Source organism: Hesperophylax consimilis, chromosome 2 (assembly GCF_061612785.1).
Source record: "Hesperophylax consimilis isolate HC1 chromosome 2, BYU_Hcon_1.0, whole genome shotgun sequence".
Taxonomy (NCBI): domain Eukaryota; kingdom Metazoa; phylum Arthropoda; class Insecta; order Trichoptera; family Limnephilidae; genus Hesperophylax; species Hesperophylax consimilis.
The window spans coordinates 1,450,518-1,473,491 of NC_142837.1; the positions used below are offsets into that span (position 1 = coordinate 1,450,518).

Here is a 22,974-nt window from a genome sequence, read left to right on the forward strand (position 1 = left end):
GTTGTAGGTATACATTTATTATATTGTTATTATTGCTATTGTGTAGTGCTTTTATTGATTGCTTCTGTGTTGAAATTTTACAATACATAATGTTTTGAATTTTAGCTGGTTATTAGTATTATAGCTGGTTATTAGTTACAAACACAGACATAGGAATTAATAGACGAGAAGATAATGGCGAGGGGTAAAATCAACTGTTGAAGAACGAAGGGGGTTAAGCTGACTGTGATTCGTCAATAAATCAATCTGACAGTAAATAGGCATCTCGCATTATAATATCACCATTTAGTTCTTAAAAGTAAAATCTGCTTTTAAATGAATAGACATTTTTACATGGGAGCGCAAATTACTCGCCACGTTATGAACTAATTTGCGAAGTCCAAATTCGGCAAAGTAAATTTCTTCTGTTTGCAGAGTCGTAGTTAGTTTCAGAGTATTTAGTTAAGACACTTTTATAAATGTTCATAATTTACTTCCCAGCAACCAACCAGCTTTGTGTTTCGCGTCCAGACGTTTCTCGATGTGATAGTAACAACTGATTCATATTATACGATGTGAATATGCTTAAAATAAAGTAAAATAATGCTTTTATATGGAATGTAATACGACAATTGGGTTTATTCTCTTTTTCACAACTATTTTTACAAGTTTTCATAGTACAAGTCAACATTTTGCCGTGTTATTACGTAAAATGAACCGATGATGCCTCGACCATAGTTCGCACAAGAATGATGACGTCACGTTTTCAAATTATATTTGAGGCCATACGCGAGCCCAGCCGGCTCAATGGAACCGGTATGGGGAGTGGGGATAATACGCTTTTAATCACTTAGGGCAGGTCTACTAATATTCATATGTCTATGGTTACAAACAATATAATTTTATTAAAAAAATATGAAGTTAAGGGTTAGTTTTAATCTTGGCTTAATACTATTCTTAAAATGTAATTCTTCGTTCGTGAATTCAAGTCACGTAGATACTAGTTGATTTATGGTAGATACCTAGGAACATATCAATATTATAAATGTTTCGATCCTGCAAATCACTACCACAGAGCATAAATCAACTATCTCTGCAGAGTGCCAAAAATAAGTCTCTCTGGAAACCATTTTTGTCTATACTCGTCTTGTTTATTGAAGTTTGTTGTGAGTGCCTTTATTTATGAGTTTATTGTTTATGGCATCAATCTGTCAAGCAGTCAAGATTCAAGATCCGAAATCTAAATTCTCAATATTTTGGTTTGATTTCGATGTAACTGAATAATATTAACTTGCCTATTTTTCTATTCTAGTGAGTTTGTTTATTCTAGTTGATAAAAGATGAATAATTCCTCGCTTCAAATGGGGATTCAAAGTACTGCTGGGGCCATTCCAGTGCGGAATGACAAAGGTATTGCTTGCGTATTTCCATAACGAGTACTTCTCTCCACATTCTGTTGGTTTTATCTTAATAATACTATATTATTAACAATATATACTCGATTTTAACATAACAATGTCTATATGAATTCGTAATAACTCCTTCGCTTAACCTCAAAAGCGTTTATTTACATCAGCCACAACAAACCGTTTGTAATTCTCGAGAGAAATGTTTAATTTAGTAACTTAATAAAACAATAGCGGTAAATGTTTTCCCGACCGCCGCACTTTTCATAGGCACAGATTATCCAAATTCACTATTCTAAATTCACTCCTTTATCAAAGTTCAAAATTTATCTTTTATCACGATCCCTTTCCTTTACCGCCATTTCGGACTTTTTGTATGGAGTGACAATAGCGAAAGTTTCGTTTCAATCTAAATACACATAATTTACTTAATTAACCCAAACTAAGAACCCATTTTGTCGATAGTCGTTTCTCTTAGTAATAATTGTTGAAACAAAGTGTAACTTCCAAATAATTACGAAATTAACATAATACATCAGTCTCATGTACGCTTGTTAAATTTAGTTATTAGAAGTTGTGATATTCACGTAATTTCCAACATTCAAGGTGAGGTGTCTATGCAGAAAGTAAAAGTCCAGAGATACATTTCTGGAAAGCGGCCTGAATATGCGCCAGCCTCCTCATCTGACGAGGAGTCCGGGGCGGAGGACTTCATGGACCAGCAGAAGTTGGAGAAGAGACATCACTTCCTCCCGCAGGTGATCAAGGATCTCAACAATGAGCCAATGGATGTGGACGATGAGAAAGAGGTAAATTGTGTGAATTTTTTTCAAAATATTTTGATCATGGACAGGGCATATAGTAATGTAGTAGGTACATTACTGATTGTAATAGATACGGTCTATAGTACACAACTGCCACCCTGTACAAATCGCAAGTGAGCTCCAATGTTGAATAGCCCTAAGGTACTAGAAAAAACCCTTGAATGTGCAGAAACAGGCCGCCCTTAACCTTTCCACTTTCTTTTGTTAAGGAAATACAAGTACAGTCAAACTTGGTTATAACGAGCACGAGGAGACTGTCTAAATTTGCTCCTTATAGCCGAATCGTTACATCCAAATCGGTTTTTTAAAAGTCGTATGTACCTACCTAAATGCCTCTACTATCATATTTTATATATGATTATATTATATCAGATATCAGTATATTTTCAAAATACGAGTAGGTATTACCAATTAAAAAAGAAATTAGAAAAATACACTTGTGTTTCTTTAATTTATTATCTATGATTGTTTTATAGATTTCGCTTTCTTGCTTCAAAAAAATCAGCCAATTATAACTATCATCGCCTGTTTCAAGGCTTCCAAGAAAAATATCACTAAAATCTTTTTATCACTAGCTTGTGCGTGGTAAAATTGTTTTGGTTTTCGGCTGCAAAAATTTACTTGTCACAAACCTGTGATGCACAACCTGCAGTCTCATTATTGCGGCCCGCATATCAATTTCATATGGCCTTCTTGGCTATGGAGAAACATGAAAAATCATAAAAGAAAAAGACAAGTATCAATTTCTAACTGAAAACCGTACTCGACTTAAATATATTTTTCCATGCCCAAAATTAAACACTTCCTTTGCACAAAATTATTACACTTACTGGGCAACAATTTTTTTCAATCGACTACCTGAAGAAATTAGAAACATTAATGATAACTTCCAAATAATAAACACTGTGAAAAAATATTTTAAAGACAAACTTACAAAAAATAAAAATGTTTCCAATTGAATTAATCTTAAGAATACTCACTTCAAATAAGTTTAAAATCATTTTATTTTTAATTACTTACTTATTGTAATAAAACAATGTACACTCCTCTTCCAGCCACAAGCTAATGCTTCTATGGAAGAGGGGTCTTGAAATATTTGATCATATATTGTAACAAATAAACAAAAATGTACTTATATAATAAATAAATAATAATATTTAAAAAAAAATAAAAAAAATGTAAATGTTTTGGGTAATTGAAAACCCTGGCTGAGAACATTTTTTTATAAAGTTTTGGTTAATTTATGTTGCATTTCGTAAATGGAACCAAATTTGAAGAACTGATTTGCATAACACAAAATTTAGCAGAACTCCTCTTGAATTTTGCTGTACACCCCCTCCCCCTCAAGAAAACAAAAAAAAATACCAGTAGATATGACTTTGGCTAAGAGCAAATTGATTAGAAATGTTTTTCCGTTAGCTTCTGATAATGTGTTGTCCCAATGAGAGTCATCTTTCAAAAGACTGATGTTTTGCATGCTGCTTGATAGGTATTATAAGTAATTTCCTGTATGGTTTTGATGTATCAAAAGATGTTGGGCCTTTTACAACAAGAACAAGAAGTAACATTCTCAAGTAAAAACATTCGCTTTTGTTGGGATAAAAACCCTTAGACCCTCCCAAGAGCATCTGTTTTTTTAACTCCAGTAAAGCCATCAACTGGAGTACTTTGCTTTCTCCGTTGGAAGGTTTTGGCAGTCTGATTCCACGCATAATAGCTTGGAACTTTGTCATACATCTCTGTTTTTGCGAAATCGTCTTCGCACATTATTTAAAAAAATACTGTTAGTGTTGTATGCCGCAGATTGGTAACAACATCATTAATGTTGTATTAAGTAAAATAAAGCCTCTGTCCATTTTCTAAATGAGCGGCAAGGTGAGCAATCGTGGGTGCTCGATCATGCACTTTGAATGATAAAATCTTACATACTGCTTCGGAGCTGCAGATGTAACGACCAAAATATCATTTGGTGATTGTATGCGGAACGTAGCTTGATCGGTACCTTTATTTATATATTTAGTAAGGTATTGGATTGATTTTACTGAACTGCACAACTCAAAGTTGATGGGAGCGTTGAAAATTTTAATAACTAGTGAGTTATAGGGAACGACCTACCGGTTGTCAATTTCATGGTTTCGCACAGTGGTAGATTGTCCACCTTCGTCTGGCGACTGTCGACGATATTTAGAATATCCGAATAGCCGGTAGATGTTAGGCTCTGGAATGGTTTTGGAATTTTTTTAATACATTTGCCTTCCCACATACATGGAGAATAAGGATTTAAGGTTCCGCAAGGGCCGTGAACCAGGTGTTTTTTAACAATTTCGTAGAGGGTTGGGTCTTCTTCTTTATTCGGTAACTCTGCTGAAATAACGCTGTCAATTTGGTCCGGTCTAATTTTATTCACTAACTACACCAGCAGATGGACATGTGGTGAACCACGTTTCTGTCATTCTTTAGCGTTCATGTGGCATCGCGGTGGAACAACTATATGAGCCTTGTTTATGAGGTACATATAGGAGTTTCTGTACTTTTAAATGGAATACTCTATTCACTATATGGTAACTGTCTTGTGGAGGTAAATAGATGATGTTATTTTCCTTGATTTCTGTCCAGTTCGGGTTACATGTTTCAGTTATAAAGAGATCAGATTTATCGTGATGTCTGGCATAAGTCATTGCGTCCTGCGATTTTTAGTAGTACATATAACCAATTGTCCAATGTCGCTGCTGTTATGCATTCGACCTTAAAGCATCCTAAAGATGAATGTAATTTTCTACTCTCAATTTATGTTGGTTGTTAGGGATGTAAGCTAATCGCTCTGATTTGATATTTTGCACATTTATCGACCAAGGTTTGTTAACATTCCATATCTAAGTAAGGGGTTAGAATTGTTGTATTGTATACGATTGTAGTTAATGCATGAAACCGTCTTACGTAGAGGTGTTCCACTAATCGGGTCAACTTGAGAAAAATTAATGGCGTATCCGTTTTCTCCCCGATGTAGCATCAAAAGATACTGTGAGCTGTCATAAGATCTGAGCAACTCTGAGATTTCTTGCAAATTGTCATCACGTCTGCAAAATATAATTTCTCTTTTATCAAATTGTTCTCCAGCTATCACAACTGCTACTTAACTTATGTATGGGGCATAATGACGGCCGCTGTGTTGATTATGAAATTGAAGTCGCTTGTGCCTAGTGGAACGCTCTTAAGGCCCAGTAGTAAGCGTTCAAAGATGGTTTGAAAGGGAGATATATAAATACGAGAGGGCGCACTAATATTAAAAAATGATAATAATTAAATGAAAATGGTGAAAATATTTAATAAAACACGACTCGTTTGAAATAGAGCAAAAATCTCTTGACAAATGCTTTAGTTACATTTAAAGATATTGTTAATTTTTTCATGCCTTTAACATATTAAATAACAGAACAAAATGTGTTTTTAAAAATCTTCGGAGCTTACTCTGTGATTTTTTTCTGTCGCGGGAATTTCACATAATTAAAGTTTCGGCACATCAAATGTATAGATATTTTCTTAAAAAATAATATATATTTTTTGGAACTTAAAAACTTAAAGAGTTAACGTGAAACGTTGTTATAAAACGGTGGAAATTGGGTATGCGGAGGTTTAATAGCAGTTTTGAAAGACTGCGTGTAGTTGTTATGGGAATGTAACATATGTTGTAGAGATCTTACCAAACCACCATCAATTGGTTGTGCGACACTGTTAGGCCACGTCCGCACAGGCAGGCGGCTTGCTTAGCGCCTAGAGCCTAGTGGCTTGCATTCTGGCTACTTGCTAGGATACACGGTGTCCGGACTGAAGGTGGTTTGCGTGGTGGGTCGCTAGGTGTCTTGGTCATTTGCTTGTCGTCTAGTTGACGAGATGTCACTTTCAAAAATAGCTCTAAAACTGCTACTTACAGAAAATTCATCTTTAAAATATACCATTTCACGGCCTTATCCATCATGTTGGGTTCATGACATAAATAAGCCACGGTCAAGTCATGGGCAGTTTAATGTTCTGTATAAATAATTGCGTAATTTTGACGAATTTTACCAGTGTCCAGCCCAGAGAATCATTTGATATACTTCTTAGTATACATAATCCAACGCCATAACCATAATTAACGTCTCATTGTAAAAAAAATTATGACATAATTATTATTATTTTTTTTTAAGACAACTACATTTTTATGTAGTTCATTAGCTGGATTCCACAGAGGTTCTCTTTTAAAAACAGATGCAATTAATATTTCGTCCATTTTTCTCTTCAAAAATGCCTCGCGCCTAGTGACAAAAAACCAACACGTTCGTTCACTTCGATACCCGCAAAGCGACTAGCATAGCGACTAGCTAGACGCCAAGCGCGCAGTGCGGCCAGTCGCGAGTGTTCTAGTACGTTTGTTTTACTAAGCTACTCGCTAGGTGACTCGCTAGACTCTAGGCGCTAAGCAAGCCGCCTGCCTGTGCGGACGTGGCCTTACTCTTTGTTGATGCTTGTGTTTCTGGATCTGAGATAAAATAAATTTGCAGAAATTTTTGATCATTGTGCTGATATGATTGGTACTCTGCTAAATGATAAAATGCCCCTGAATTTTAAATGTAGGCATACAATCCCGCTCAACAACCTGCGTACTCTTAAAAGAGGTAATTTGAAACGCGTCGTTTTTTAGATATAGGATGATCACCCGTCGGAAAAGAGTGTAGTGGTTCGGGTGGATTTCCTTGATTTTTTTAATTAATTCCTTGAATTTCCCCTAACGTTACCTTTCCCTGCAAGTAACACATACCTTTAGATTCATCCTTCCATTTCAGAGCAGAGCAATGTTCAAAGACAACAGACATTGTACCTATTGAAACTACAGGATCATTCTTGTATTCAATTAAAGAATCGTAATTCATTGCAGCATTAACTTTATTTGAACACAAATAAGAAACCTTCATGAACCGGTGGTTATTTTGTCTATTTTGGAAGATTCTCTGGCTTTCTAGGATCTATGCCTATCCCGATTAAGACTTAGGCGAGCCTCACATTCAACAGACGATTCTCTATCTCTTAGCAAAAAAGTACTTTCACTGCTTTTTTTCCTTTCTTCTCCATTTTCATCATTAAGACGTTCCAAATGCATTCGTTTTGCATTCCTTGAACCATGACCTATATTCAAAATACTATGTTTTTGACACATTTTTTAGATACAAAACTGTGATCAGGAAAATAAGCGACAAATAATTCCAACTCTCATTCAAAACTCACAACAATATTTTAACATTTAAATCTCAAATAAAAAGCTGGATACAAAACATGGGAGATCAGAAATAGATAATATCGTCAGTATACTAATAAAACCCATTAAATTCAGGATTAACGTTTTTGAGAAAAATCAATTTGAAAGATTGACTGTCTAAAAGTCATGTTCACATCATAAATTTACAATTATGTAAAATGCTGTTATACCAATAGTTTTATTAACTAGCAATTTTTATAAATCATTTCATCTTACAACATTGTTTAACCTCCAAAAAAAAAAAATCCAAAGATGAAAGGGTGAGATTTTAACTGTTTTTATCAGTACACAATGTAAACCAAAACTTTGAATTTATTGCTCAAGAAAATGTTAAATAGCTTTAGAGGATTTTATTTGTACATACATTATTTTATTAATCCCTCATTCTCATTTTTTATTGAGTGTAACAATAAAATGTTGAACAAAACAAAAAATTACTTTTTTTTTGGTTTTGATGCAAATCGTATGAAGCACTCAAAAGATTATAATATAAAATATTTTGATGTTATAAGGTAATATTAAGCAAGAAAGATTGAATTACTGTTGTGTTTTCTCATCCTCATATTCAGCATTAGCAGCCTCAGGAACTTGATCCTTTACATCGATATTAGTACGGAGTCTGTTGTACTATCTAACTCCCTTGTGACATAGTTTCAGTAGGTCAGTTTTCTTGGCCTGACTTATCGCCTGTGGTTCATCATAGATTTGTTTCAAGTCCCGGAGAATAATATGGGAAACTCTTTTTATTTGTGAGCCAGGTGAAGTAAGAGAAGATCTTGTAATTAACTTTCTATTAGATCTTCTGCAATATGTATGTGATGAAATGTGTCCGATGTATAGTAATTAAAGAAGATTTTGTTAGTTTTCCTTTCACATACCGGATTCTTTTTATTTTTAACCATTTAATTTGGTTACCTTGGTCGTCCATTGTTCTGCTCATCATAACCTTGTTAGTGAGGTCTTTCAGATCGATGAAATCGTTATGTTTGAACTTCGTTAACTTTGTATGGGCAGACGGTAACTGTTTTCTGGTCAATTCTGCCCTTTTTGTGATCTTGCTCGTTTGAAGATATTAATCCAATCATGCATAGTATACACACCAGAGTTCTAATATGTTCTATGCTACTATGCATTGAATTTGCTTCCACATTCGTGTGACCAGATTCTAGACATTTCAGCTCAATTATGTGGATGTGCTAAAAAAGTTGTACGACCCAAAGTAACATTATTGCTACATATTGGTTCCGGTTCTGCCCTCCACATGTGTCGGGGAACAGGCTTATATCCCTAATATTGTGTGGATATGTTATTTTTTGAGGTAGTAGTACAGGAGAGAGCCTATTTCGTAACTCCCATGCTTTCTATTTATTTAGGACCATGGAAAAAAGTAAGCATTGTTGGGGGCAGGTGTCTCATATAATGTGAGATTATACACACACAATTTTCTTACATAGTAGAGAAGACCGACTTTTCCGCTTGGGATTTGTAAAACTGCCTGTAGATCAAATGTTAGCGACATGAAGTTTTTTCTTTGTTCGATCTCTCTTTATCATTTTCCTTCTCCTTATTGCAAATATCTTTCCTTTCCACGTGTTTTTTGTAGTTTTGTCTTAACAGTAGTAGAGATTAGGCACTGATACTTCTTTGGTACGAAGAAACTTTAATTATAATTTTTTAGAAAATATTCATTGATACGTTATTTTTGTAACAGGCTCGTTAATATCCATTCCTTTGAAATAATCCAACTACAAAGCCTGCATTTTCCTTATGAAGAGAGAGCTGTCTAAATACTCACGCTAAGAGGATTTTCTCACACAGTGAGGCTCCACTCTTGGAAATGATTTAATGTGTGATCTCACATGATCTAAGATGTTCGTCATAGTTTTATGTGGAGGCTCTTTTTGGTTTCTCTTGTCATCTTGAGCTTAAATTTCTAGTGCGTTTTTATTTTTTATTGCTTGTATCTTCCAGAATGCGACTATTACATATTGCTCAGTAAAATTTAACCTTCAGGCCAGTTCTCACAGTTCGTATTTTTAAAGTTAGTGTAGCTTCCCACATTTGCAGATTCGACCCTACAATAAAACAATTCTTTGGCCTGGTATTTTTATAAACATATTGTCTTATTTGTATCATTTATGATTTAAGAACTCGTGACATTTTATTTCAAGCGGCGGCAGCTTTCAAATAGAGCTGTTCGCTCTCTATTTTATGATGACCCTAGTTAAACCATTATGCCTAAAAATATTTTCCAATACCTTTCCCACCCCTGTCCTATAGTAATAAAAACCCCAAATAAAGTTTCATCTCCCTTAAAATATTTGTATTGTTTAAGTCACGTTTGTATCATTAAGAATAGTTAAGTGCATTTTATTTTATGTTAAGAATGTTGTTTGCCAACGAGCGGGTGGAACATCTTTATTTTGGTAAAATGTCCTTCAGAATTTAGTTTAAATACAGATACCTCCCAGAAAAAGGACAGTATTACAGTATTGCTATAACGGGTAGGTACAGACGTACCTACGCAGGAGCTAGTATTGATATAACTGGTAGGTACATGTGTACCTACGCAGTCAGTTGTGAGATAATTACTAGGTTTATGTAAACCTAGAGAAAACTGAAGAATAAAGGAAACTAGACCTTTATTTCTATCAGTTTAAGTTTGAGCAGAGGAAAATAAGATCCTCTGCAATTATATTGTGAATTAATAAATTTATATGTCAAGAAGAAGAAGTGTTTTCCTGCATTCCATCTGACGGCGTGTTCTCGTACCACGATAGCAGAAACATTGCTAGTTTTGTTACTTCGGGCGATATGCATATTTGACGATGAATTTTTGACAAACTGCTATCTTGTCATTCCCTTTAAGGAGAAAACATTTTTTCGATTACAATCTTGGTTTTTTGTATCTTACAACCAGAAAGCATTTTGTTTCTTGAAGATGCACATTAGCTAACAAGAAATATTTATTGCCTTTGAAGTCAAGCTCCCAGTAGTAGTGTCTGTAAAGTGTAATAAGTTCATCCAAAGAAAACTTATCATTGCATCTATACCGGCATTTATCACAATTAGCCGGCTTGGGCACCTTTGACGGATATAAAAACAAATGGACGCACGCGTGAACCAAAGTGACAGTAAACATTGGTGTGTTATAACTCACGGTGCGATCGGCACATTCTGTCTTGCTCATGCACTATAGACATTCCGTAAGAGTGAACAGGACGGTATGAAACCTGAGTAAACATGGCATCGTCGCAACTTTGCGACCGTACCTTCATTCATGAACACTGAAATATTCCTCTAAATGACAAACTGTCAGATAGTTTTGCGCAAATACAACTTATCAAAGCTGATAATGACTTATTTCAATAGTCAATACTTAACTGTTAAAACGTCGCTATTATGGTCTGTTAAAATCACTTATATGTAGAGACACCCATTCATAGCTTTAATTTTGCATGTTGGTGCAAGCCTACTTTTACTTGCTAAAAGAATAGCATCTGATCGCTGGACATTCTGACCTACAATCGCAGGATTAAACATTTAACCTGCGTACTCCAATAATAGATTAGTGCTGTTGTCTTGACGGTTCAGCATATAAGATGCCAGTTTCACAGAACTCTTCTGACACCTCCCTCTTATTTGGGTTAAGACAACCTGGTTCTTTCCCCCCTGCACAGCCTTCAAGGTTTTGGCAGGGAAAACACCATCACTCAATTTTTAAGTAAGGCTTACGGACACCAAGTCCTGCAAAAGCAAACGAGCGTATGGATATTTTGACCCTTCTAATACATTTACCAATTTGACAGATTGGCCACACACTTCGTCAACAAATGTCAAATGAATACATATCAGAGTTGCCCTACTACTATCTGCAAACTGCTCTCAAATGTAATCAATACTCGAGTTTTTGGGTTCATACTCCTTCATGAAATGGATGAGAGCATCCTTTTATTCAGCTAGATATTCGACTGCATCAAACCACGTGTTCATTTCAGGATAATTCTCTTTTAAGAAATATAAATACGCTCTTTTTCTGCCCGAAAACAAGCACCCATATAAGGAGCAGAGTCAGACACAAGCCCGTAAATGTTTTCCCACTTGATATCATAACTGCGCAAACAATCCATGATGGCTTGAGCACATGAGGAAAAATCTGCTCTGTCCAGGATGGTGCAGGAAGCTAGCTGAACCTCCTGGCTTGCAGTAGAAGTAATAGTCCTAAATATGGTTGCCAAGACACAGCGTCCTTTGCAGTCAGTGGTTTCATCCACAACGATGACGATTGGTTTGTCCTTGAAATTCTGGCCCACTTCCTCACGAATTTGCTCACCACAGTGATTTAGATGTGTTCCCCGTAATGTTTTCGCCGTAGGTAAATCCCCAAAGCCTGGTATGTAACTGTCAGTGACTTTCAAACTAATTAATACTTGTGCCAAATAATAATAAATTAGGAATTAGTAGATGGTAAACGTGTCATATTCGATAGTCGCAAAAGTCAAAAAACAATCTAAGTTCATAATTTCATAAACAATAAAAAAATTAACATTTTAGAAATACAAGCAAAAATTTAAAAAAAAATACTTGATTTCAACAAACTACAAATACGCAAAAATTTTAAATAAAAACATACTCGATTTCAACTTAAACCTCAAATACGCAAAAATTAAAAAAAAACATACACGATTTTAACTTACACTACAAAAAACAATAATTATTGGATACCACTGACAACGGTCAATACACACTTTTTAAAAAAAACCTTTTTATTTAGCTTAATTACTATTAAAGATAACTATTTTGCATTAAGGGCGATGGAAAATATTGCATTTTAAATTTTAATTACTTTAAATTAAAATTGGCTTTCGTCATACGATATGACAGCCGCTTACGACCATTTACTGTCATTTTGATTTTGCCATGTTGGTAATCCTCAATTTAAGGGCCAGATTCCTAGAACAGAGCTTACTTGTTAAGGTATTCTCGCATCGCAAGATGGTTCAGTTTTTCCAGAACAATGTTCGCTTTCATGCACAGCATCACAGTGTCGTTTATGAAAGAAGTCTTTTCTGTTCTCGATTTTTTCATTTTTCGTTCAGGTCTTGTAATGTAGCCTGTCGTTTATGAACCAAACCAGCTTCTTCAGCCTTCTTGGCAACAACTTTTATGTTAGTATACCCATAAGTTTTTATGTTTTTGTTTAATGTATCCACTTTCTCCCAGTCCAAACGGCAATTACAGTAACCACACATTAACACTTTTGAACCACTAACAAAAAATTTATCGCCTTAAAGCTAGTAACTCGATCGTCAATTGTAATAGATTTTACTCGCCCCATGATGCTAGGTAGTACGGTACGGTGTCAACGTTAACAGTCAGAACGGCATGGCGGCTAGACAAAAGTACATTTTCAACTGATTTTTACAAATTTTGTCATTTAACTGGTTTTAACAGTATACTGACGAAATACTGACACCAAATACAGGCTGAAACTGAAACCACTCAACTGAACCAAAAAACACCCTTTTATTTATTTATAATTATTTCAGAAAAAACACTATTCAATATAAAAAAATAATTATAAGCAATAATAATTAGTCATCCGAAATACCAATACAAATTGAAAATATCTCCCGAGTAAAAATAAATGCCACCAACGGGAATTGCACCCGTGCCTTCTGATGTCCGGTCAGGTGCTCTGAAATCACTCAGCGATGTCGGCTTATTTCCAACCCGCCAAATGATTCAATATGTACTAGTACCTCAATCAACCATTACTGCTTATTATATTTTTTTTCACCTGTAAACAACCAACTTTATTTTTGTAGGAAATGCTTTGTTAGTGCTAAATTTCCCACTAGATGGCGTCGAGACATATGATATCTTCATTTATTGGTGAAATATTTTTGACTTGTTCCCGTTGGCTGCATTTATTTTTACTCGGGAGATATTTTCAATTTGTATTAGTATTTCGGATGACTAATTATTGCTTATAATTATTTGTTATCCTTTATGCTATGCATAAAACCTTGTCTTATAAACGTTAGTTTATCAATAACTATTCAATATATTTAAAATTACTTTATATTATCTGGATCTTCCAGAATGCGACTTTTACATATTGCTCAATAAAATTTAGCCTTCAGGCCAGTTCCCACAGTTCGTATTTTCAAAGTTAGTGTAGTTTCCCACATTTGAAGATTCGACCCTACAATAAAACAATTCATTGGCCTGGTATTTTTATAAAAATATTGTCTTGTTTGTGTATCATTTATGATTTAAGAATTCGTGACATTTTACTTCAAGCGGCGGCAGCTTTCAAATAGAGCTGTTCGCTCTCTATTTTATGATCACCCTAGTTAAACCATTATGCCTAAAAATATTTTCCAATATCTTTCCCACCCCTGTCCCATAGTAATAAAAACCCCAAATAAAGTTTCATCTCCCTTAAAATAATTCCTTTAAAATATTTGTATTGTTTAACCTGTCCGGTGGTGAGTTTCTGGAAAGAAAACGGTCCCGCTGGAGGGAGTTTTTTCAACAATCAAAATATACAAAAAAATAAATGCCACCTCGTAGAAGGAAAAAATAAAAACAATTTGGCAGAAATCGCCAACCATCGAAATCGGAGCAGATTTTTGTGTTTACTTAATAAAAATCAAATTCACTTATAATCAGATTACTTCACAGTATTTTCATTATAGTCAATAATTACGATAAAAATAACACTATTCTAATTATTATGTACACTATCTTAGGAATAAAATTGTCTTCACTAACTAATACTGCTTTTTCGTATGGTAGTCTTCGAAACATGGATATACGCAAAATGCTAGATTGCAGTCGGTGCACATATATTTCGTGTCACTTCTTTTTTGAGCTCGAACTGCTGTATGTCTACACACATGGCATTGTCGTTGAGTTCGCTTTCCTTGGGCTGCAGTTTCTGGTACAGGAGGAGAAAATGTTTTCCTAAAAGGCTAGTTGGTTGATCCACTACTCTCCTTCCTCCAGATGATGCCGGCCTTGGGGTTTGATATTTTTCGATCATTTGAGACACTAAGTTTTCCCGGAATTCGCTAAATGATAAAACCTTTTGCGTTTTCAAACGATGCAAAAAGAAAGCATTTACACCCATATGCATAGTCGGTTCCTCGAGACCTCCTCCACTCGACCTTAGTCGAGGTCACCTCAAGGAAATCTTAAAAACTCCCTTGAAATCCAGTTACGGCTTCACCCTCCAGTGAGGAACCTCCAGTAAGTCGAGTTGAGGTTGAGTGAAGGAATGACGTCATTAAATTTCTTATTATTATGTTGGCAAACTGTAGAGAATATGTTTATGGTTCACTTTTTTTATCTATGGGCTGTCTTCCTCTGAGATTGTGTTCTGTTTCTGTGGTGCTATCTGTCAATTCTGTTATTCAACTCAACGAACTCAACTGTCGAGTGCGAAGATAATTTGGTTAATTTGATTTCGTTCGTTTAGTGAGACAATTGTTATGGCCGGGAGGCAAGTTTTTAGTGAAATGGAAAAGGCGTGCTTGAGGGAATTAATTATAAAGTATAAATTGAACACCACGGGAACAATCGGGGCAGGAAATCCGAATGTAAACAAAATAGCATGGGTCCGGCTTACCGAAGAATACAATTCTATTGAAAATAACAGCAAAGTAAGTAGAATACTTTACAATTTTATTTATATATTTAACTACTACCTATAATCTTATAGCCTAACCTAAATAATGTTGTTTATTTTAGAGAACAGAAGTCCAACTTAAAAAATGTTGGGATAATTTGAAGACAAGGAGGAAGCAAGTCCTAGCCCTAGAAAAAAGGGAACGAATGAAAACTGGAGGCGGGGCATACATACCTACACCGAGTTCCCAGGACATTGACGATGCCCTTCAAGACCAGACTGATGTGGAGATGCAGTTTGTCCGTGACAGTGACTCTGTGCTAGATGAAAGTCAATGTAATTTGTGTTACTTTTCTCCCTGTAGAGTTATTAGTTCCCTTGAGATAAACAATTTTTAGCTTCAATACAATATCATTAAAACATTTCAGGTATTGAAGTGGTGGATGAAATGCAAGATTTCCATCATGTTCAAGCTCCAGGTCAAAGTCTTGAGCAAGAAAGCATCGAACTTGGTTAGTTTATTTATGCTTATATTTGTCATTAGTACCTAATACATATATTTTTAAACTTTTGGATAAACATGAGATATATCTTTTGACAGGACGATCTGTGGAATCTCCTCCTCGTCGACCAGAGTCACAATTACCTGACCATGGTGCTCAGGCAACTCAAAGACAAGGTGAGGTTTTGGATTTTATTTTATATTATACAGTGTGTAACAAAAAGGTAGTCATATTTGAGGGCATGATCCTGCTAGGGTCATATGTTTGTATGATGAATACTGACATTTTTACCTGACTTATGGATGTTTATATTTATAATGTGTTTATATCAAAGAAAAAGTATTTATGTAGAAGGTATATTAACCATCCAGAATCTACAACACAAGCATGTAGTTGTTACAGTAGAACTGATGGCGCTCTGTGTACAATTTCCAAAATAAAAAAGTATTATTTATTTATTAATGTACATTAGTAATTAAGGGAAACTCATTGGTACGTGATCAATCTGCAATTGTGTATTTACTCATTTCAGGTGCAACAAATACACGTGCCCGTGTTATTACGGAAGAGTTCAACCTTAGAAAAGCGCAATATGATAAAAATCAGCGAATGGATGAAGAGCTACATAAATTGAAGGTTGCTGAACAAGAGTGGTTAGTAAAGGCGGCACAAGAAAGGTACAATAAGGCTCGCCTGGAGAGAGAATGTGCAGAAGAGCTTCTCCGTTTAAACCAGGTCCAACGGGAGGAGGCGGAACTTAGGTTACAAAAGTTAAAAAAATGATTTTTAAAATTTTATTTATTTTGTTGTTGTTGTGTTCTACAGAAAAAATAAAAAAAATAAAACACAAACCATTGTGTTTAAATTTTGAAATTTTATTAAAAATAATTAAGTAAAATGTCTTATAATAAAGTTATTTCTAATAATGCTACCACGTTCATTTTCCTGTACCACAGGTAAGGCAATCTCTGGTTCTCTTAGTGGCTCTGGCAATTCTTCATTCGTTTGTATACTAATATTATGCAAAATAGCACAAGAAACAATAATATTTGGAACAGTTGTGATTTTGTTTTGCAGTTTCCTGCTTAGGCATGCAAATCGCCTTTTCAAAACACCATTAACCCTCTCTATGATGTTTCTTGTGCTGATATGTGATCTATTATAACGCTGTTGTGGTGGTGTTTGAGGATTGAGAATCGGGGTAAACATGTAAGATGTTTGGGCATATCCATTGTCACCTAACAGTATACCACTATTTCTTAGGTCACCCTCTTCAAATCGCATCCTGCATCGACTGTTGGTAAATATACGCGAATCATGTACAGAACCTGGCCATCTTGTCACTATGTCATATATTTCCATATGTGGGCCGCACACAATCTGAACATTTAAAGAAAAAAATCCTTTTCTGTTCCGATAAACTTCTCCATTTTCCCTCCTTGGGTTCTTGATTGGTACATGTGTACAATCTATAGTACCAACAACGCCAGGAAATCCAGCCTGTTGATAAAATTTTCTTTTAACATCTGACCTCTCGTCTACATTGGGAAATTTAATGTAGTGTCCGATTTTCAATGCAAGTGCTTTAGATATTTTAGTAACTATTCGAGATACCACAGCTTGACTCAGTTTGTGGAGATCTCCACATACAATCTGCAAACCAAACAAACAAAATCATATAAATTGTTTGTGTTAAAAATAGATTATTAGAAGGTAGGTATACATATATTTGCTTGCATCACAATACCTAGGTAAATAAATAAAGTTGTACCTAGCCATGTGTATTGTGTACTCACCTGAAAGTTCCCTGTGGCATAAAATCTCACTGCTATGAGAAGTTGCAACAGAGGTGGTATTGGAAGACCTCGGTTATTGGCACTCGGTGTTAAATTCAAAAGTGGCAAGAGGACATTTATGATTGTATCTTTTCTAAATCGAAATCTTCTTCGGAATTCCACATCATCAAAATATTAAAGCGGATTTTCTGCATCCTGTAAATACCGCTTTGTAGGACGATATTGGTACAAATCTTCATAAATGTAGTCAATAAAATCATGGAAATTATTCATTATGCTAATTAACCTCAGAAATAATGTGGCTGCGCGCTGTTAACAAGCTTTGAGGAGGCCTCAAGGTAGATCGCGATGTACCTTGAGTTTGACAGTTCATTACTCGACTCGACTGAGGAATTTGCTCAAGTCGAGGATAGTTTTTTCAATTCTGCATACCAACTTTATCCTTGAGGTTGAGTCGAGTCACAGTCGAGTGGAGGAAATCTCGAGGAACCGACTATGCATATTAGTCTTAGTGTTCCAATGTCTATCAATCTAAAGAAAATTTTCTTATACCATTATAGAGACTTCCTGGAACTGCTTGCGAAGCCCAATATGCGGTCCACTTTGTCAACAGCTCCCATATTCTTGGTATAATCTAAAACTACCTCTGGTTATATTTTATTTTCTCCCGTAGAGAATTCAATTTTATCAGTAAAAATCATTGCATCTGTATGTATGTTACTAAGCATAAGTAAATCCCTTTTATCGTGCCATTTCAGCGCCATGAGAGTGTTCGAATTCAAAGACTTCATTTTCACTTTTTTCATATTCTCCTTACCAAATTCGTGCATATCTTTTCGGTTTGCTCTAGCCGTTCCACATGCATTAGTTTTTTGTTTATGCAGGAAATCGAACAGGGAAAAATAACTTGTATACCAATTATCTACAAACATTCTGTGACCTTTTTCCAAATAATCTGCAAGCATAGTGGTAACGACTGATCCTGATATACCAATGTCGGGATTCATTTGTATGTCTGATTCAGAGCCAGTGTACACAATTACATCCAAAACATAGCCGGTGAGTGCATCACAGTGTACAAACAATTTGATCCCAAATCTATGTCGTTTTGAGGGAATATAAATTTTGAATGAAAGTCTTCCCTTCCACAGCAAGATACTCTCATCTATGCACAGATTTTGATATGGGTAAAAAGTTGATTTGAAAATGGTCTTCAATGGTTCCAGAAGATTTCTTATTTTATATAATTTATCGGTTGTTGCAGTATCGTTATCAGAAAAATGAAGAGCTCGGAGCAAAAAAAAAAATCTATCTTGCGAAAATAATACTTAAAAAAAAGGTGTTTCAATTATATTGGATTATTTGTCCAATATTTCTTCAGCGAGTTTTTTCCCACAGGTCCCATAAGCATAATCGTGACTAAAAATGTATATATTTCAGCCTCCGTGGTTACTTTCCACTTCATCATTTTATACTTCATAGAAATGTCTAAAGAAATTTTTGCTGCGTATTTATTTGTTTCGCTGACAATTATTTTTACTATATCAAGTGTGAAGAATTAGTCAAGAATATTTGCTCTTATACCTGAGTTAGTTGAATCGAATTCATGAATAATGGGCGTAAACTTACCCTGATCCCATTTACGATGGTCAACTTTTCTCTTTTTGGATGTTGAACAACTAGGGAGAGTTTCATCCTCATCAGATGTATCAGATTCGTCGGATGAGCTATCCGAATGTATTGGCAAATCATTAAGATCCTCGTAAACATCTTAAAATATCAGCAATGTCTTGTTCATTCAAAGGGTTAACCATTTTTTATAAAAGTAAAATATATAAATTGAACAAGTTATTAATACAAATCACAAAGTCAAATCACAGTAAAACACTGTCCAAATTATGAATAACCTAAAATGATAGAATGTCAATGATAATAACAATATAACGAATAATATTTCATAGCACTAAGATTCACTATTGAATTTTGTTCAAACTGTCAAAAACTGTATTCAAACTGAAAACAAACACTGTCGGTACAATATATGTAATAAATATTCACATTCAAACACGTGAGGTAATTTTTAATGCAAGACGATTAGGTTATTCAGTGTAAAAACAAACAAAAACCACAAATTTCACTTCACAAAAGACGTCGCTCCCAATAAAAATGTTGTTTACCCCCAACTACTAGACGGTGACGTCACGGAATATTTTAATTGTGAATAACTCCGTTAGTAATGTACCAAAATCGCTAAAAACTTTTGCAAGTTATGACAAATTGTCCCTAGATGGCAGTAACTATCGGTATTCCGGAAGAAATTCAATAATTAATTAATTTTAGGCGCAACCGTACGGGTACGGTCATACTCCTTACGAGGAATTTTTTTCTCACCGTACCTGTACGGTCATACCACCGGACAGGTTAAGTCACGTTTGTATCATTTAGGATAGTTAAGTGCATTATCTTTTATGTTTAAGAATGTTTTTTGTGGAACAACTTTATTTTTGTAATATGTCCTTCAGAATATAGTTTAAATACAGATACCTCCCAGAAAAAGGATAGTATTCATATAACTGGTAGGTACAGGCGTACCTACGCAGGAGCTAGTGTTGAAATAACTGGTAGGTACATGCGTACCTACGCAGTCAGTCGTGAGATAATTACTAGGTTTATGTAAACCTAGAGAAAACCATGAAGAATAAAGGAAACTAGACCTTTATTTCTTTCAGTTTAAGTTTGAGCAGAGGAAAATAAGATCCTCTGCAATTATATTGTGAATTATTAAATTTATAAGTCAAGAAGAAGAAGTGTTTTCCTGCATTCCATCTGACGGCGTGTTCTCGTACCACGATAGCAGAAACATTATCCATACTACAAAATTTTTAACATGTGTAAATGAAATCCCCAGCAAGGGAGATCCCAGTGAGGATATCATTGTATCCATTTGTTATATCCTTCACAAAAAAAGATAATACACTAACTTTTATAATACATTTATCTAATTAAATATGTTTTTTTAGTTTTGTGTAAAGTGGTAATTACCTTTTACACAATAATAACTATCACGGAGTGACATTAAAAACTATTTATATTTGCATTCAAAATTTTAATTATGTTGTGTTCGTACAAACAGATCTTCAACTCGTCGTGGAAGGAGTTTTATGAATAATTGGTTCTTTTATATTAATCAGAAATTTATTAATACTCCGCTTATTATATTGGTGACTCGATAGTCGACCTAACTAGAAGCTTGCTAATTGGAATCTGGGCCAGTGAGAGCCTTCGAACTGGCCCTGGCGACTACTGGACACTGGCTCCATCTTGCGGACTTCCCTGCAAGCTCTATGCACTGCCATCTGTGCGTGCATCTATAAAGCACTTACTTCCCGACAAATTATATGTCTATTTGTATACTCAAATCTGAAAAAGTCTTTCATCTTTCAAAACCTGTATTTGATTTTGAAATAAGTTCCAAAACAACAAATGTTCTGGAATCGATGTAATGCGAAAATATTTTCACAGGTATTCACTTAATATACCGTCTTTCTCCAGACCGACGATCCCCGTCTCCGGCGCCTGCGAGCGGCGCGTGCCGCCCCTGACGAAGAGGCGGGCGAGACGGGCTCCCGGCGCGCCCGCCACACCGTGGAGCCCGAGGTGGTGGCTGTGGCGACGGAGCCCAGCGAGGCGGAGCTGCGCGAGCAAGAGCTGCAGGAGCGCAGGGGTGCCCACACCAGCGGGGACGACAGCTCCGGGGAGTCCGATGAGGACTTGGATGAGGAAGAGATTGAACTCAGAAGGTAACCATTATTTTATGCTTATAGGTGTTTTGGTGTTTTAAACTCCGAAAACGAAAACAAGGGTAGTATTCGAGAAAATGGATTTAGTTTTTAAACAGCTATACCGGGTGTCCGGGGTGAAAGTGCAGTAACTTCAGGGTGGTGAGTCTACATGATGGTAGAAGTAAAAAAGAAAAATAAGTTTTTTGAAATTTCAACTTTTAGATGTACTTTTCAGCTATAAACGAAAAAATTGCGCCAGCGTGTGCGTACTGCATTATTATTGCTTTTGGATCATTTGAAATCGACTGGCCGATCCTATCACTTTACGTTTACATACTTGCATGCAAGCTGAAGGTGGACATTTTAAAAATCTTTTAATTTAGTAAAAAAGCGATGACATTAGTTAAGTGTTTAAGGCGTCTTAACCAGCGGACGAGAATTCAAATTTCGTTAAAAGACGGTCTCGCGATCGGAAGTTTTTTTAGAACGACACAGAAATACCGAATTCATTCCGCTGCGAGCCGTACAGCCGCGCGGCTGACGAAAACTACAGCATGGTTCCGATGAAATAACAATTATTGTTGTTAAATTCTCGGTTGTAGCTTTCTTCCTAATAAGTAGTTACATACATATTTGTAAATTATACGTCGGAGTGCCTAAACATAAATAAATATAAATGCAGTGCGTTGACATGGTAAATATTACATGGTAGATTTAAATGCTTCTACATTAATTTAATCAAAAGTATAATAAAAAAGTTAAGTGGATCACTTCAGTTTGTGAAATAAAGTGTAGTTTTGTGCTGGCTATCGCTGTGTGATTTTAGCTTCTCAATTTTACACCCACAAGTTTCACAATTGTGTTTTTAAATTAAAACAAAAAACTGCCCACCAGAGTTTTAATAAATACTAAATAAAGTTCATCAAAAATCAAAACAAAGTGATCAATATTGAATAATTTACAATATTCGGTGATTGAATTCACATTTTTCACCATAAAATATGGAGAAAACATGCAGTACGACCAGTTCTACTTCTACTTCTAACAAAGAGAACTCTGCAATTCGTCACCTCAGTGCTTAATTGTCCAAACGACCATTTGCAAATTTTACAGGAGGAGGTTTTCTTTAATTATTTCAATGAAACATTATGACAGGTGTTTAAGATGAAGATATTTCTGTCAAGCTAAAGGTCTCATCAGTTTAAGTAATTCTTTGTAAATTGACTAAGGATAGTTTTTGATACTTTTTTTTACATTTTAAAATGGAGATTGAACAAAAACGCACCACCAGAATTTTGTAAAAGGAGATTGAACAAACTGGAATTGGAGATAGGGCAACTTTTGCGTAGAACTTTCCGTGCTTGTTTGTTCAAACGACCACCTTTAGTTATATACAGGATGAGTTTTTTTTCAATATTTCTATTTTGGATACTGACAATTCGTGGTGAAATCTATATACACGGTGTCCGGAAACTCGTAGTACAAGCGGGAAACTGGAGAATCTACACTACATGGGGAACCCAAAAAAACATAAAGTTTTTTGATTTGAGCATTTTCAAAAAAAAACCAAAAAAAAATATTTTTCGGCTATTTTAGGGTTAAAGTTTTTTCTGGTGTTTAGGGTTGAATAACAGATGTTTTAACCCTGCAGAGCAGAAATATTTTATGATTACACCGGGTTAAATGAAGGGTGATTTCAAAATAATGCTTCAAATCCGAGTTTCTTCATTTGTTTTACTTTCAAATAGTTTTAAT

General features: G+C 35.2%; 2 protein-coding genes across 2 annotated transcripts in view; both read left to right on the plus strand.

The window, feature by feature from the left end:
* The first annotated feature begins 1,155 nt into the window (after window positions 1-1,155).
* The window catches only part of Mfap1 (Microfibril-associated protein 1), a 62,063-nt gene continuing 40,244 nt past the window's right edge, over window positions 1,156-22,974 (plus strand). The window contains exons 1-3 of the mRNA XM_089640815.1: window positions 1,156-1,389; window positions 1,992-2,194; window positions 20,990-21,237. Of these exons, the coding sequence (XP_089496941.1) occupies window positions 1,320-1,389; window positions 1,992-2,194; window positions 20,990-21,237 (521 nt within the window). The 5' untranslated portion in view covers window positions 1,156-1,319. The remainder of the gene's footprint in view (window positions 1,390-1,991; window positions 2,195-20,989; window positions 21,238-22,974) is intronic.
* On the plus strand, window positions 15,587-16,453 carry LOC149425616 (uncharacterized). The gene is made up of 3 exons (XM_089644184.1): window positions 15,587-15,650; window positions 15,740-15,817; window positions 16,174-16,453. Exons 1-3 carry the CDS (start codon window positions 15,587-15,589, stop codon window positions 16,422-16,424), a joined length of 393 nt encoding a protein of 130 aa, XP_089500310.1. The 3' UTR covers window positions 16,425-16,453.

Bases quoted from the DNA above. Each gene is read 5' to 3' on its own strand.
- LOC149425616 (XM_089644184.1), top strand. From the start codon at position 15,587: ATGCAAGATTTCCATCATGTTCAAGCTCCAGGTCAAAGTCTTGAGCAA. The intron at 15,651-15,739 runs GTTAGTTTATTT...ATCTTTTGACAG, and splicing joins GCAAGAAAGCATCGAACTTG to GACGATCTGTGGAATCTCCT. The intron at 15,818-16,173 runs GTGAGGTTTTGG...TACTCATTTCAG, and splicing joins TCAGGCAACTCAAAGACAAG to GTGCAACAAATACACGTGCC.